This window comes from Cebus imitator, unplaced genomic scaffold, assembly GCF_001604975.1.
Source record: "Cebus imitator isolate Cc_AM_T3 unplaced genomic scaffold, Cebus_imitator-1.0 Scaffold455, whole genome shotgun sequence".
Classification (NCBI taxonomy): Eukaryota; Metazoa; Chordata; class Mammalia; order Primates; family Cebidae; genus Cebus; species Cebus imitator.
Window position 1 is genome coordinate 1,791,747 of NW_016107770.1, and position 18,234 is coordinate 1,809,980.

General features: G+C 36.5%; 1 protein-coding gene across 1 annotated transcript in view; it reads left to right on the forward strand.

The window, feature by feature from the left end:
* The window catches only part of ANOS1 (anosmin 1), a 193,621-nt gene that overhangs the window by 135,516 nt on the left and 39,871 nt on the right, over window positions 1–18,234 (forward strand). The window contains exons 5-6 of the mRNA XM_017511848.2: window positions 5,647–5,831; window positions 8,251–8,380. Of these exons, the coding sequence (XP_017367337.1) occupies window positions 5,647–5,831; window positions 8,251–8,380 (315 nt within the window). The remainder of the gene's footprint in view (window positions 1–5,646; window positions 5,832–8,250; window positions 8,381–18,234) is intronic.

An 18,234-nucleotide genomic window follows, 5' to 3' on the forward strand; every position in this document is an offset into this window, starting at 1 on the left:
ACTAAAAGATTTGTCAATATAGAATATTTTTAATCTAACAAAATTATGACTGTCAACTATTTTAGGCTAATGAATAACATGGGATTGTTTTGCATTGTAGAGTTGAAGTGTTTAAAACTAGATACAGAGTGTGCTATATGGAAAACCAAATCCTATGGAACAAATATTGAAAACCTGTAGTTCCTCATTCATTAATTAACTGTGTATTAAAGTGTTTTGCACAGTGCTGTTTAGAAATCCAAAATAACATTTTCTTAACATTTTCCCCAGTTTACCTTTAAAAGGGCTTGATGTCACTTAGATGGAGAAATATTGACACATTTCAGTTGAATACACATTTATGGAGTGCCTACTATTTGCTGTCATCTGTAATGGGCATTGGGGTGCAAGGATGCATGTGACACCAACCACCACATGGTCCAGTCATTTATTACTGAGATTGTCATGCACACAATACTCTTTAAACGGGCAAATTGTTTTCGTAACCTTTAAATATATTGACATTTACCAACCTCTGTACTATGTTTCATTTTATTACTTATTAAATTAATTTTTTAAATATTTTAAAATTATAAAAACCCATACATTCTGTTTGGTCTGCTCTGTTTGTGGAAGGGAAGATGGAAAGTACTGATTTTATAGTTTCAAGATCTTTATATACTGGTCACTTGAGTTTTTAAAAGCAATGGCTGTCTTGAAAAGATGACCAACAAAATTATCTATTATATTTGATCACTGAATTTGGGCCATGCTGTAAGAACTTCACTTAACTGATGCCTGGAAGTAAGTTAACCTTCATAGACTAATATTGTAGTTTAAAACAAATAGCAGAGATCCTTTCTTTTAATAAAAGTGTTAGCATTAAAGTAGAAGGCTTGGAAATATTAACATGATTGGAGATGCCTGCTGGTGTTAGATCTATGAAATGCAAACCTTCATATAGTTGTAGAAAGTTTAAAAGGCTTATCTTCTATAGGTAGAACACAAATGAGTGCATTTGTGGGCACTTCCTTTTTCCTTTTTATAGTAAGTCTATTTTATGGCTTGGTGAGACAATCTTTCCTCCAGAGGGTGATATGTTTTACTATTTTGCTGCCAAATCCTACTGCCTCTCTTGGCTTCCAACTGTAGCAAAAATGTTTTGGGCAGGGAAAAAGAAAAGTTTAAAAATTTTACAAACGCAAAGATTCAGACTAATTTGTGGCTTGCAGTTATCTAAGTTTCCCTTTGCCAGGATAAACCAAGAATTAATTGTATGTCAATCTTTTTCTTTTCAAAATGACCTGATCATAGCATGGATTTAGTATTTCCACGAAGAATTAATATATAAAATATTTAAACTTCAGACCTCTGGAAATAGATATATACAACTTCTCACAAGTAAATTTTCAGCATTTTGAATCCAGTGGCCCAATGCTTTAATGTGATGTAAATACGAATTCCAGAGTTCTAATTACCTTTATGAGAGATATCAAGTATTGATTAATCACTAGAACAATACATCTTGCTACATTTTTATATCATTTAGATTCATAAAAAATTAATAGTAATAATAAAATATCACAGTTAGTATGCAACTGTGGATTGCTTATCCTAATTGATTTTTCTATCCATATATTTTCAACATTTTTAAAAAGTATTGGGTTTCTGTTCTTTTGATTTCAGCAGAATATTTCTTGCATTTTAAAGGAAAAAGGTGGACATCACATATTGCAGGGTGCCATATGACAACATTTGTAAATTTTTCAACAGAGTCGTTTAGATTTCAGATGACTAATTTGTTCAAAAATAATTTTAAAGAGGAAAATGCTAATCATTTACATAATAGAAAACACATTGAGAAGAGATTCAGTCTACACATCTGGTTATACAGTTGGGATGCTGGTTCAGCCAGTGAGGACTGTGCGCACTAGCAGTGAGGGCTCGAGGTCTTGAGGGGGGCTGAGGCCCATCTGCACACAATTACAGCAGAGCGCTGGAGTTACTTCCAATCAAAAGAGGCAACTGACCTTAATGGAAAGCAGATGTACCATTTCTTAACATGCAAATTGCGGGGTCATGCTTCATCATAATTAAAGAGATTTTTAAATGAAGAAATTTGAACTGACATCGCCCTGATGCTCATTATGTTTGATTACGGCTGTTGGTCCTTGAATGCTCTTCAAGATTAAAACCTTATAGCAAGGGGATTGGGCTGCTTGGATTGGCTTCTGGTGAGTTCAGGTTACTTCGAAGGCCATTTACTGTAGCTGTATTTACTCTAGAGGATTACACATTGGAGAGCCAAAGAGAAAGGTAGATTCAGAAGTCTCAGAGAATGTGCTCTATGAAGAACTGGTCATCTTTTTTTTTACTGTGCACCAAGGAATCAAGTAAATCATGAAATGTTCTCTGCCACTACTCTCTCTCACCTTATCCCCTTCAGTCAAACTATTTGTCGTCTGCAGGCCAACCTTCAATGCAAGAATGATACTAAATGATCACTTTTTTGAGATTGGTTTTTCATCCCTCTGAACAAATTTTGGTTACTTTTTCTTGACAGAAAACACAGACAGCTACTTCTATTAAAATCAGTTAACTTTGGGATTTCTATCCAATCAGGAATTGGTCTTTTTTGTTTTTTTTTAATGGGAAAGTCCTATGGCCAATGTAATAAAAATGTTCTATCTTGTAAACATTTTGGCATTGCTTTATTTTCTGATTTTCTGGTATTTATCTTTTTGAAAAATAGAGTGAATGTACATGTGACTAATAGAACCATGCTGGAAAAGAGGTCTGAGTTCCTTGAAACAGTATATGATAAAGATGGCAGCACGGAATACCTATGATAAATCTGCACCCAAACCTAAGTGACTTTCAAGCAGAGTAGGGATTACCATTGTTGCAATGGTCTCCATAAATGTTGCACTATTCTCTTATTTCCACAGACATATTCTTGAGTGAAGAATAAAAAAAATGGGTTTGGCTATTCGTCCAGCAAACATTGACTGTTCATTGAACATTTGCTATTGCAGAATGTTCTCTTCTGGGACATTGTGAGGTGTGGGAATGAAGGAGACATGGTTTTTGACCTCAGGGGGCTGTGGCTTAATGGGAAGACAGGCATCATTAATGAGTTTGCTGCAGCAAGAGGCAGTTAAATGCATGTCTTGACAGTTACAGGCTCAACTTTGAAGGGGGGCAGAAGAATAAAGCCTTTATTTCCAATGGAGAAATTTAGGGGAAGTGTCATAGAGGGGTGGCATTTGGTCCAAGCCTGTATATATTCTAGGGTCTACAGTTAGAAAGCAGAAGGTGGGGCAAGACATTTCAGAGTGAAAAAAAAAAAAACCCCATAAACAGGCCATGGTATTATGAAGTACCTGGCAGTGTGTTTCTAGGAAAGCTGGGCTTAAAGATAATATCTGTGACAAAAATTAAAGATACACCGGGAGATAGACTGATAAATAAATGGTAGCCAGTTACGAAGATGAGTGCCTTGAAGGGGATGCAATTAAAGAGTTTGGGAAGCTGAAGGAGAGAACTCCACTTCTACTTTAGAAAAATCATCATAAAATACCAATAAGGGGACATTAGAAAAATAGATTGAGGTGCAGGGAAATAGGCTGAAAGGCTGTTGTGAAGGTGGGAACAAGGAAGGGAGTAAAGTCGGGTGACCGTCATGGAGACAGAATGATTTGAGAATTCTTGAAAATGTACTATGCAATAAGACACTAAATGTTAGCTGTAAGAACAAATCAAAAAGGTTCTAAGATCCCCCAGACATCCTAAAGAATAAAGTTGTCATAAAGACAGATATTCCAGGAGAAGGGACATATCTGGGACAGAGACATTCAGCAGGCAGGTGGAAAAGATGGTCTACAGCTTAGCTAGGGATTAGAGATAGACTGGAGAACATTTACTTAGCAGCAATATGCTAATCATCAAAGTCAGGGTACCCGCATTGCTATGGCTATGCACTGAGAAGAAAAGTATAGGATACAAGCTTGAATGAAATGCATGTCATGACAGAACAGGAGTCAAAGACTGACTTGGTGAAGCTCCAGATCCACCGGGAAAGCTGAGGATCTTAGAATAAGAATGTCCAAGGAATTTGCATATTTATCAAAACCACCTCTTTTCTCTAGCTCTCTATGTGGCCTTTTCTAATATGAAATGTAGAAAGAAGCAGATAATTCAGAGAGAAGCCTGAGATCAGATCATTGCCCCAGGCAACTAATTTAATATTCCTTAGACTCAGTTATCTCCCATTCAACATGTAGATTATTAACCCTTTAACCACTTCACAAACTCACAGTAAGGATCAGGTGAGACAAATTTATTGTAAACTAAAGGTCACTACTCAGCCATGACCCATCAGTAATAAGAAAGGAGAAAGCAATAGGTACAGTAAACATTTTCTCTAGAAAATAGTTTTTTTTTAAATCAATGACTTTTCACCATACATAAATATGCTTTTTAAAAATTATTCAATTCATCCATCCAAATCTTTGATGACTTTAATTTTTTCTTAAATAAGACATCATGAATTATGATCAAAATGAAATAGGAGTTGAAACTCAACCATGTCACCAACATGCACCAAACCTTATTTTCATTTGGTGTTTGCACATTTTCCAGTTTCTTCTGTGTTTAAACTTACAAAATGGAAGAAGAAATCGAGCATTCTTAACTAGCCTTTCAAATGAGAGTTTTCAATGCTTTCAGCAAATGACCATTGTGGACAGAAAATGATATTAATGGTAATTGGTGTTGTAGGTATTGATGGAACTCACCATCATAGTGCCATAGATTCTGACTCAGTTAGTTTTGCATATTCTATTAGTATTATAAATGCCTTTACAAATTCCCTTTCTGAAATGCCTGCTATTTTAAACTGTGGTTCTTCAGTACATTAGTTGCCAGACAACTTGCATGTACAGAAGGCGAGAAAGAAATCAGAATGATTAACTACTTTAAAATGAAACACCTGTGAGAAACTTTTGAAGCAGTGCACTCACTCATGCCAAAACCAAACATTATAAATTCATCATTTTTCAATGTTTAACCATCAAGACTATAGGGAAGTGCTTGAGCAATCGATTATGGAATCCAAAAGACTTGAGCTTTGGAAATCACTCTTTTAGGAGATTTCACATGAAGAGATTTTGCTTTGAAGTGTTTTTCTTCCTTAAATGGAAAACTCCCTGAGAAAGACGGAAGATAAAATCTGGAAACCATGTTATAATGACCTTAGAATATATCAATAGACACAGAGCATGTTAAAAAATGGGGAAATTACTTGAAACTCTTTATAATGATCTCCTAGTGTGAATTCCATGTTAACCTCAAGTGAAACAACCTTGTAACATGATTTATTCAGAAGAATGCACATGAAATGATTGCTCTAGAGATTACTAGGGAATAAGCCACTTGTTCAGAATCAGGAATNAAAAAAAAAAAAAAAAAAAAACCAAGAAAAGAAATAGCTAAACTGAGTGTCACAAGATTTCACATGTGAAACCCTGTATAGAGAGGCCACTTTTATGAAAGGAAATCTCAGTTGTCATCAGATCAGATGCATCTCTTCCATACTTGTTCTTCCTGAACTTTTACTTCAATTTGAGTCACACGCAGATTGTTTTAATTGACACGGTCCTGTTTCAGGTGTCCCCCTGAAGCCCAGAAAAGAGTTACGATTTACAGAACTGCAGTCTGGACACCTGGAGGTTAAGTGGTCCTCGAAATTCAATATTTCTATTGAGCCTGTGATCTATGTGGTACAAAGAAGATGGAATTATGGAATCCATCCTAGCGAAGATGATGCCACTCATTGGCAGACTGTGGCCCAGGTAAGAGCTTCATATACACTTTGATTTTCATCCTGGAGATAGTGTCTACTACACACCTACACACATTAAGTTAACTTGCTGTGCCTCAATATAGCTTGACTACAGAAATTACTCGGATATGAAATGAACATCATAGTGATCTGCTAAAGAGAGGATGAGGTTCATAGATACAAACGAATATGCTCAGAAACTCGACCCTTGGCTTAATTTGTTCAAATACACATGGAAGGGAGATAATTTTATAATCTGATCATTCACATGTATTTTCTGTAACAACCACAGTTCCCTCAGCTAAACTCAAAGCCAACTACAGTAAGGGAAATGCAACATTATGAGGACTAATTTGACACTTAATAATCTAAATGTCAATGCCTTCTCTTCTGTTTCTCCTGCATTTCCACCTTTATTCCACCCTCAGACTTTAGGAGCATGGAGTAAGATTTGTATCACAAAATTACTTAGTGGGACATAACCAGCAGCCCATAAATCTTCACTAAGTGCTTTCTTCTTTGTCTTAGTCAACTTAAAAACTGATATACCACCTGCATGGCAACACTCCCAGAGAGTGCTTCCTCCTATTCTGTCTTGTTGATGAGAAAAGCAAAATATTTTCTTTCTTTTTAAGAGCTGTTAAATGCACTACCAGCTGCTACCCCGACACAAACAACAAAAAACCCCTACATGGATATAAAAAGTAATAGATTCTGAATGGGAAACTGTTTCATGCCTTTAGGTAACTAAAATGCCTTCTTCACATTTATGTCTATGGGAAAAATTCTCACCTTAAGTTGATTAGATCATTTTTTCCAAGGACTAGATTCCTATTTTTTTTTCAGTAAATATAAAATAAATGTCAATATTTGGGTGTTTGAAAGAAGAATATTTTCTAAATAGTAGTATCTCAAAGGGGTTAAACACTAAAATAAAACAGTGTAATGACCCCAAAATAAATAAGAAGGCTGTTATAAAAACACAACACCACCACTAAATTAGGAAAAAAAATCCTGGTCAAATAAATTTAACAATTCTATTCTATACCTATTTTATATTTTTAATATAAACTTTTTTTAAAGTTTGCTTCAGTAAAACATAAAGCTACTCAGAATACAGCCTGAAATTCCATTTGATTTGCATGGCATGCTTTCATAAATCATGGTACAGATTCATTTGTAATTTTTCTAAATCACTTAAAGATTTATGAAGGTAACAGACAATAAGATCATCTCTTTTATCTCCAGAATATTCTTGGAAAGTGAAAAGCTCTTTTCTTGTTGTTGGTATTATATTTTCCTGTTAATGCTACATGTAATACTTCCTTCTCCGCTACATGCTGTGGATACCATGCTGACTTTAAGCTTTTTAAGTGCACAGCTGAAACTCTAAATGATAAAGTTGAAAATGTTTTCTCAAAGTCTGCCAGATCAGGTAGAAAGCTATATTTTCAAGTTCATATTCTTCCTTTGATCTCATAAATGTTTAGCTTCTTTTAGATATTGATATAAACATGACAGTCATTTTCACATTAAGTTATTATAAGCTGAGGTTATAGCATCAGTTATTAGAAACTGAAGTTTAGTAGTGTTCAAATCCAATCCTATTTCCCTAGTTTCATCCACAGATCCAAGTTGAGTTCAGCACCTGGTGTAGATGAGGGAATAGACTGTAGGTGGTTATTTCTTGGAATTCAAGGCACAGGTTTTCAGATCTACCAATGGAAACAAAACACAGAACTTTGTTGAAAGCAGGTATATAGTATGAAGACTGTTAAAGTTATTTGAAATCTTAAAATTGTAGCACTAGAGACAGCAAAACCTTCTGATCTTCCCCAGTGTCTATTTTTTAATTTGGGCATTTTATTGAACAAATATATGCTAACACATCTCACCCTTTAAGATAAGGATTGGTTCTTCACAGATGTTATGTGATATACTCAAAAGTTTGTTTAAACAGTGGCTTGCATTATCATTTACTTTCAGAAATTGTTAGTGATCTTTAAGCATGTGGATTGTTATACCTATTTTTACAGTTATATTTGGCATGTGAGTTAAAAAGATATTTTATTTCTATAATCTGAAGATTATTTCATCTTCTTGTCTGTAATGTAACGATTACTATACATATTCCCTATTGATTGAATACCTCAAATGCTGTAATTACTCACCAGATTTAAAAATAGCCCAAGCTCTTGTCATAAGGTTTTGACTTCAAGAAATGTTTAATTCTTTGGGGTGAAATATCAGTGGTTCTTCGATCCCTGACAGCTCTCTTCATAACTGGCCATGATAAGCCCCTCTTATCAGGAGGAAGATAGCCTGAGTTGCACTGGGTGATGGGTTAGTATATTTTTTTAAACAGATCCAACCAACATGTCAGAATAAAAATTGACATGTTCCCTGTGCTCTGTGACATGTCCCCTCAGACCACAGACGAGCGAGTTCAACTGACTGACATAAGACCCAGCCGATGGTACCAGTTTCGAGTGGCGGCTGTGAATGTGCACGGAACTCGAGGCTTCACTGCCCCCAGCAAACACTTCCGTTCTTCCAAAGGTCAGCCTTCCTTTTCTTCCCAGACACGGGATACTCACTTTGCTCCCAGGCACACATGGAATGCAGATTCACTGTCTCCATGTTCATATTTATGGTTAGTTAACAGGTGGCTTTGCTGTTTTAGAGAATGGGAGCAGATGTGTTTGAAGGTACTGTGTACATTTATGGTTAAGGACAAAATTGAAATTTTACCTGCAATATATCATAGAAGATAATATAAGGGAGTTTTTTTAAACTTTGAAATGGTGGGGCATTTTCATTATCAACATCTGTTTAGTTTTTGCTTAAAGATATTCTGTATCAGGCACCATTCAATGATTTTCAAAGAGAAAGCCTGAGTTTTAGCTATTCTAGACAAAATAGCCTTTCTTGAAATGATTTTAAGTTGAGAATGAATTTAACTCCTACCTTTGCTTCATAACATCTAGAATTTAAACCCCTCTGGAGTCAGTTAATCATCACTATAATTTTGTTCAGTTCCGACTGCATTGATATTTTAAAACCTCTGTGGAATCAGATGAACAGTGTGTTACATTTGTGGTTAGTTTAATCTGTGATGGTTGAAGGACATAATTTGACCAGCTATTAATAATATCTTCAGGTTTCTTTTTCTACTTGTGTCCATATGGCTGTGTGCCTTCCAAATTAATTAGACATCTGCTTGACTAATTATAAGGATCTGGTTTCATAAATACAGATTAGTTATGTTGTTCTCTTACTAATCACGAGTTATCGCCTTACACAGAATCTAATTTAAATTTATTTTATTTTATTTAAATAAATTTATTTATTGTGACATTAATGAATAATATAACCCTTTACATTTAAAAGCTTCTTTAAAAAAAAAAATAAGGGAGGAGGGCTTTTTTTTCCTCCCCAGGGAGGCAAATTTATGAACTAAGCAAACTTTAAAGTGAAACTGTAAATAAAGACATCAAATCTTGTCTTAGGACTCTGTCTCCAACTGATATGAAAATTTAGAGAGGCAAGTGAAATAAATAATTAATTGTGGGTTAGGAGGTAGTGATCAATAAAAAGCCTCAGAATGCTTCACCTTGAGTTTCATGGTTCAAATGTGATCCAGACATGTTCTGGTCAAAATGTGTTACCATCTGTTCAGTTGCCTGCAGGATCTGGGCTGGTGCTCTGTGAACAAGACTGCAAATTCAGACATCAGACAGAGGTGGTACTCAGCCTCTGGAGACAGATGCTGAATTAATCTCCTGTAAGAGTTGTGGTGGCACCTCTTACCTAGTGGAGGTGAGCCAGGTGGTTTTGCTCCCATGATTTGTTACAGAGCCTTGCTATCACAAGATCCTCAGGATCTGGGCAGAGATCCTTTGACAGCCCCAGGGTCATGAAGGGTACTAACTGAAAGTAGGAAGGCCAAGCGGTTCTGATACTTCCTAGTACATTGGAGCAACTTAATAATCTAGAATGGGAGCTGCATCTCCCAAATTTAAGTGGACTTTTATTGAATGAAAATGCAGCTATTGCAATTATCATTAAAATGTTGTTCTGTCACTCTTACAAATACACCCAAAATTCATACTTCCATATGTCTCATTGTGAGGGGCACCCCAAACTTCAGTTCTTGCAATTTTACAAACCAAGAATGTCTGCACAGAATTCATGGAAGATTCCATTATATTTTAAGTGAAGATGAGTCCCAGAATGACAGGAGTTTAGCATATCAGCCAAAAGGTGGTAGACATTCTCTCTATGATATCTCTAAAGTAGACTTAATCACTAACAAGGTGGGGCAACATCTTTCCAGACTTTTCTCATTCTCACCAAACGTTGAAAAGAGCCTCACTGGGAAAAATGTTTTAAAGAACTTTATTGAAATATAATTTCTATACCATAAAATTCACTGATCTGTAAGTGTACAGTTAAATGATTTTTAGTATTTACTGACTTGTGCAGCCATCACCATCATCTAGTTTTAGAATGAGTCCATCACCCCAATAAGATCCTTCATGTCTTAACCAGAAAAATTTAAAGGTAGAAATAAAGTTAATTTTGTGTCTTTTGCCTCTTTTATTACCCATGTATCTGAACTGCAGTCCTATAGAATGGGGAGTATCCTGCAACCTGATACTTAATCTATTCCTTAGAAAAGCCTATCTGAAAAAAAAAATTTAAAAAAGGCCAAAAGTATAGCAGTCACAGTGATCAATAAATGATTACTCTGTTTCTGGAAATACGAAGCATCCCCAAGGAAATAAAGGACTTTCTCTTTAAGAACTCTTTCTCTCAATAACCTCCATTTGAGCAATCGGCAATGCTGCTCTTGTAGCAGTTTGTGGAAAAAGAGGCTCGCAGTCATTCTCAACTGTAAACATTTTCTACAAGGCACCGCAAATCCTCAGATCCTGCTTCATTCACCTTTCCCTGTGTTCCCCCTAATCAGCTCACTTCTGGCTTTAACTGGGAATATTGTATTAGCTTCCTAATCACATCCCCATTTCTGCCTCCTGGCTTCTGCCTTAAGGCTTCTGGACTCCTGTTTTCTGATCATGGCCCCTCATTCCTGCTTCTGGATCTCCACTTCTGATTCCCAGGTTTCAGAGACTGGTCTCTCATCCCCGCTTCTGGATTTCCACTTCTGGATCCCCCTTTCCTTTTAGTCCTCTTTCAACATAGCCATCTGAGTGACCTTACTAAAATCTGAGCCACTTCCCTTCAGTTCTTTGCTCAACGTGTCCCAGCAACTTCCCTCATTCAACTCAGATTAGAAGCCATGTTCTTTACAATGGGTTTGAAGACCCAGTTGACCCACCTTTCTCCTTCCTTTCAGACTTCATTGCTACCCTCCCTGTTTTTCTGCTCAGCCCCTAGGGTCCTTGGTGTTCTCTGAATACTATAATCTTTCCTTTGCTTCAGGATATTGGCATTTACCTCCTACTGGACCTGGGAATGCTCTTCCTTCAGATTGTTGAAAGGCTGGCTGACTCACCTTCTTTATAAAAATATCTTTTTTCCAGCAAAACCATCTTTAGCCATGCTACTTATATGTATAAACGAACAAGCAAACAAATCCACTTTGCTCATGTTGTATTTTTGTTCCTACTTTCTGTTATAACTGTCTACCCTACCTTAGTATTTTACTCATTAATCTTGTCCATTGTTTCTCCTTGCATCCAATTAGGATGAATGTGTGTGTCCGTGTGTGTTTCGTAAGACCAGATATGATTTCTTTTTTACTTATTATTCCTACTGCTTAGAACAGTACCTGACACATATAGTAGCTGCTCAACAAATCTTTTTTAAATATATGAGGAAATGAAACAGGAGTAACAAAAAGAGAAGGTAAAGACAGAAAATTTTGTTGTTGTTGTTTCAACCTTTAAATTTTATCAATAAGGCATGAAGGATCAATCTTTCTGGGTTGATGGACTCATTCTAGAACCCAGTGATTCTGATGGCTACACGACACAGTAAATACAATAATGTCAATGAGCACTTGAGAGAATTTTATGATATGGAAATTATGTATTTCAATAAAGTTATTAAAGACATTTTTTCCCCAGTGAGGCTCTTTTCTACATTTGATGAACTTGAGGAAGGTAGGGAAAGATGTGGCACCATCTTGCTAGTGTAATGGTTAGGTCTCCTTTAGACACATCCTGGAGGAAGTGTCTTTGACCATTTTACTGATTTGTTAAACTCCCATCATTCTGTGGTGCATCTTTACTGAAAACATAATGGAATCTACTATGAATTTAGTGCTTACATTTTTGGTTCGTAAGAGTGCAAGAACTAACATTTAGGATGCACCTCAAATTGAGACATATGGAAATGTAAATTTTGAGTGCAGTATTAGTCTGTTTTCACGCTGCTGATAAAGACATACCCAAAACTGGGAACAAAAAAGGCTTAATTGGACTTACAGTTCCGCATGGCTGTGGAGGCCTCAGAATCATGGTGGGAGGTGAAAGGCTCTTCTTACATGGTGTCGGCAAGAGAAAATGAGGAAGAAGCAAAAGCAGAAAAAAACCCTGATAAACCCATCAGATCTCGTGAGACTTATTCACTATCACAAGAATAGCACAGGAATGACTGGTCCCCATGATTCAATTACCTCCCCCTGGGTCCCTCCTACAACACGTGGGAATTCTGGGAGATATAATTCAAGTTGAGATTTTGATGGGGACACAGTCAAACCATATCAGGTACATTTGTCAAAGTGAGAGAACATTTTAATGATGACTGCAGTGTTTCAAAAAATGGTGCAGTTTCATTCAGTAAATGCCCATTTATCCCTGTTTGCTCCAGAAATGAATCTGTGCCAGTCTCCCAGTGGTTTAAAATTACTTTTAAAAAACAATCACCACTTCCAATGTAGTAGTCGGTGCAAGGAGTAAGCAATTATCTATTGTATTTGGTTTGGGTAGAGAGACAGCTTTGATAAATTAAGGCTGGGTCAAGGAAAGTGGGAAGGGTTTTTATTTTTTTTTTTTTTTCATCTATCATGAATACCTTAGCAAATAAAAGTAAAATTAAACAGAAGAAAATGGAAAAATGAGTTCCATTTAGTTTGGGCTCACTGCATAGGATTCATGGGCTATAAAGCTGATTTTCATGGAAAAAGCAAACATCTTGTCCTTATCTTCTTTATAGTTATTTTAAAATACAAAATTAGTCTGTGTTTGCCAAAATGGATTGGCTACTATTTAATTTCTTCTTAACTCATTTATTTTTGCATAACTTAGACCTAACTAAACATATCTATTTTTGTAGAAAATTCTAAGTTATTCATAGATTAGTAAAATAGTTTCAGGCTTTTCCTTTTCCTGGTGAATAGCATTTCTGAATATTTTTATTGCTAACTCTTACCTCTCCCAGAAAAAAAATGCATAAACATAGAATGGGCAAAATCATTAATTTTTGTAAGACTTTGGGATAATTTTTGTATTTGCTTATTCTCTATACTGTATTTCCTCCTGGTGCCTGAGGAGGGAAATTGGCTTCAAAACTAAAAATGAATAATAGTTTAATGGATTAATGCCTAGTGCTCATGTCTAGTTTTTGTCTCTTTATTTAGAATGTGGGACAGCATCCTTGTACATAGTAAGTTACCTTCACAGGTCACTCCTAGGATAAAGTATTTTTCTAGCCATCAGTCCTGCCAGATCCTAGGGTCTACCTAAATTTTTCTATCCCGTTCCATTTGGAACAAACAACATGAAACCTCTGAGCACAAGGTGTTGATGTGTCTGCATATTCCTACAGAAGTTGAATTTGCTGCTTTGAAACACAAATCTCGACAACTAAAGATTGCCCATCAAAGATTAGACACCTTCAGAAGCTGATCCAAGTGAAGGCTTTGAGTGTGAGCAGTTTACTTAGGAAGTGATCCAGGACTGTGGTAGGTAAGAAGGAAAGCAGGACAGGGTGTAGAAGGAATACAATAAAGGGTGAATTATTTACCTTAGGCAACCTAAGCTTCCTTCCCACAGGCACGCATGACACACCTCAGAACTCCCCACTGGAGGGGGTTAAGGGTATTCAGTCAGTCTCTGTCTGCAGCCGTTCTAGCTTATCTGGTCTGCATGCTGGCAGAGCTTGCTCTGAGCCCAGACACAGCCATAGGTGAGGAGCTGTGGGAGGTTATTCAGAAGTTGAGCTGATGTTTCCTGAAGCAGCAAAGCACAAGAAAGTCAGAGTGGGACCCTGAAAACGCCTGTTGTTTACCTCTTGTTTAACTTGACATCGGTGTGATTCCTGCTACAGAGTGGATCTAATACATTTTGAATTATGGTTTAAAATAAATATGTTAATAGTTTCATGAATAAAATGTGGTGAAATCATGAAAGGAATCCTCACATTACTAAATATTCCTAATCTTCTTCCTCTGTGATACAAAGGTAATCATCACAGGCATCCCTTTCTAGTTTTTTTTTTTCTCTCTCTCTAATTTCCCAAAATTGGACAAGCTTTTTGTCCATTTCTTGAAATAAGAAGACCACTAATGTCTAACCATCAGCCCAAATTTTGTGAATGACCAAGTTGGAGTCAGGGTTACAAATATAAAAATACTTGTGGGCTCCATGTTGCAGTTGCTTATCTTTTTTCAGTAAATTGGTGTTTAACCTTTCCTTGATATTGCTAATACTTAACAAATGAGGAAAAAGAATACATATATTGCATGCTTAGTATTGGAAATATATATTGCTTACGTAGCCACTACCTATTACAAAATAGTATTTACCAGTTTGCTGAGTTTGGGAAATAATGTGGTTTTTTCTGGCTACTATGACCATATCTACTGTCAATATGGATAGTAAAAGAAGGAAGAGTTTCAATTTTGTGGATTGTATAAGGCAAAATCCAAATTCGTTCATTTGATATGTTGCAAAAGCAGGCAACCATGTGTTTGTTCATTTGAAATTAGCCAATATCAATTCGACATTACGAAATAACACACCTTTAAGGGAACTTAAGAAGAAACACATAAAAATCCAACTTCAATTATCATTAACCTAGCATATTATCTTTTAGACATTATATTCATTTCCTTCCGAATTCCAAGTTTTCCTCATTTTCCCATGTGCGTAAGATACATTACAAAGGAAAAGGAAGCAGACAGCATTGTTTTCACAGCATATAAGTATCACACTAGATGTTATTCCACGCATGCATTACAGAGTGTCAGTAAAACTAGAGCAGACATCACTGATGGTAATAAAGTTCCCTGTTGCCCCGTGGGGACCCATGACTTTTTAGTCTGTTCCACAGCTGCTCAGGATGTGCCATTTCCAATGGGCAAAAGGCTTGGCTGGACTTATGTCCTGAAACTATTTAATAGTTGGAAATTTGCCTGCAGTGTAGCTTCAGCAGCTTGGCTAATTTTTTTTTTTTTTAAGGGAGAAGGACACTACCCCAACTGCTAAGTCTGAAAACAAACAAACAAAAAGTTTAAATATTATTAGAACCAAACTTTGTATTTTGTTGAAAACTGTGTGACACAGTTATATTATTGTTTTTAAAATACAACTACACTTGACCAAAGTTATACCAAGTATATACCATAAGTATTCCTTACGAGGTATTCTTATGATGCATTTCAGTGGGAAGTTTAATCTATAGACATTATTGTTAAAAATGAAATAAGTAAAATCAACATTCATTTTCTTGAAATAGGTATTGCTTTCCATGTGCACATGTGCATGTTTCTTTATGATGATCGAGACAACAAATTGTTGCTCTTTATAGCCTCTTGGGTTTCTGTATTTAACAAATAGTGTTGTCTTGAAAACATGGAGGAACCTGCCTCAGAAAAAGTGATGGCATTTCTTCTGGGACAAGCAGAAGTGCTCTTTTCCCATGAGATTAATGTCAGTGCAATAATAGGCCTGCATTTCTCCAAGAGTGTTAAGTGATTTTATTGTCACTTTTTCCAACATAGGTCCAAAGTATTTCCATTGTGTCAAACATTTGTGCTTGTTATTTTCCCTGTTTGTGGCATGAAACACAAGAGGTTAAGTGATGAAACCTGAAATCTGTCTTTCTGAAATCTAAATGTTCCATCTTCTTCTGCTGAAAGCACCACATGTGATCATCAGTAAAAGGAACTTTTTTTTGAGATAGAGTCCCGCTCTGTTGCCAGGCTGGAGTGCAGTGGCGTGATCTCTGCTCACTGCAACCTCCACTTCCTGGGTTCAAGCGATTCTCTTGCCCCAGCCTCCTGAGTAGCTGGGACTACAGGTGTACACCACCATGCCCAGCTAATTTTTGTGTTTTTAGTAGAGACAGGATTTCACCATGTTGGCCAGGATTGTCTCGATCTCTTGACCTCATGATCTTCCCACCCCGGCCTCCCAAAGTGTTGGGATTACAGGTGTGAACCACTATGCCTGGCCAATAAAAAGAACTATTTTTCTCCAAGGCTCAAATTGCATATACATGCTAAATATTTAGCATATTTTACATTGGTAATCACACAAATTGTATAGAGTAGAAAGAACTAATACAGCCTTCCTATTTCAGTTGTCTCTGAATGTGCTTGCTCTCTGAAGTGTGTTTCTGCAGATAATTGTGAAGATCCTAAGGAGGGAGTTGGCATCAAACAGAAGGAGGAGTGAGCTGGGGGGAAATGCCCTGATTTGAGACTCAGAGGAAGGGTTAAGGGAGCACTGGTCTTGTGGTGTGACTCCCATCCTCTCACTTGAAGAGTTAGTAAATCAAACTCTGCTCTTGAAGTAGTGAATCAAACTGTTATCCTCAATTTCCCCATCTCTAAAATGAGAACAATAATGTTAACATTTAATAGACAAAATACACCTGTACATTTGTAAAATTAGGGATAAACAGTGCTCACGTCGAGTTTCCTACACCGAATGGTATCACACTTTTTAAAATTCTCCCAATCAAGGGAGAGCAATCTGTGGCACAGGGTCCAAATTTGGCCTGCCACCTATTTTTGTGAATAAAGGTTTATTGGAACATAACCACGCTCATTTGTTTACATATTGTCTGTGACTGCTTTTGAGCTATGAGGGCAGAGTTGGGTGGTTGTAACAGAGACCATATGGTCCACAAAGCCTAAAATCTTTACTATCTGGCCTTTCCAGAAAAAGCCTATCAGTGCCTGCACTAGCCTATCGTAACAGACACTTTTCCCATTAAAAGGCTTTGAAATTTTACATTCTGTAAGGATATTGTCCCTCATTATGATGGTGGAATGTAACATATATAGAGTGTGGGACATAGAGGTGTGTATTGTTAGACCTTCAAACCCATCTTTCTACTCTCATTTTTCTTCTCACAGTCCTTGTTCTGCCATCAATGATGAGAATGACCTTGGACATATCTCTTTACCTCTCTGACCCCTAGAACTCTCACCAGTTAAAAAAATGTGAAATAAGTTGTAACATTCCTTAGAGCATTATCATAACATATAGTGTAGAGTTTCCCTCTCTGGCTTTTCAGGCACTATCCATTTATGCATGTGTATATCTATATAAGTATATGTGTGTGTGCACTTATGTGTGTGTGTGTGTGTTTGTGTGTGTGTGTGTGTATATATATATATATGTATATATATATATATACATATATATATATAAATTTCACATGGAACTCTCCAACTACATTTCAAAATTCTAAAACAATTAAAACATTATATGAAAGAAAACACTCTGTATAATTCAGGCAAATGAATAGATCTTGTTTTATAATGTAGGGAACCAATTCTCAAGGCACAGAATTGCTTAAATATAGAAACTTGTTAGGACCGAGTAAAATGCTTCAGATTAGAGAAACTGGATTGATGCTGTCTCGCCTGAACCTCATAGCGAATAGGTGGGTAAATGAATGGCTTGTTTACACAGTAGAATCACGGCAATAAACAGGTGATCTCGGCCATTCTCTTTTGGTTTTGTTTTCTATTTTTTCCTGTTTTTTTAAAAGCCAGAATCTCACTGTCATCCAAACTGGAAGGCAGTGGTGTAGTCCTAGCTCACTATAGCCTTGAACTCCCAGACTAAAGCAATTCTCCTGCCTCAGCCTCCTGAGTAGCTAGGACTATAAGGCACATGACACCATGCCCAGCTAATTTTATCTTTTTTATGTAGAGACATGGTCTTTCTTTATTGCCTAGGCTGGTCTTGAGCTCCTGGCCTCAAATAATCCTCCTGCCTCAGCTTCCCAAAGCACTAAGATTACAGGCATGTGTCACCATTTCTGGCCTGGTTTTACAATTTTATAGTGATTATTTTGGGGGAGAAAGCAACGGGAGTACCTCATTTTGGTAATGGAAGTATGCCATTTTGGTATTGTAAACTCAAAATGGGGCTTCCTTTTGAGAAAATGTAAAGAAAATATTATTAATTCATATCTTTAAAAGCATT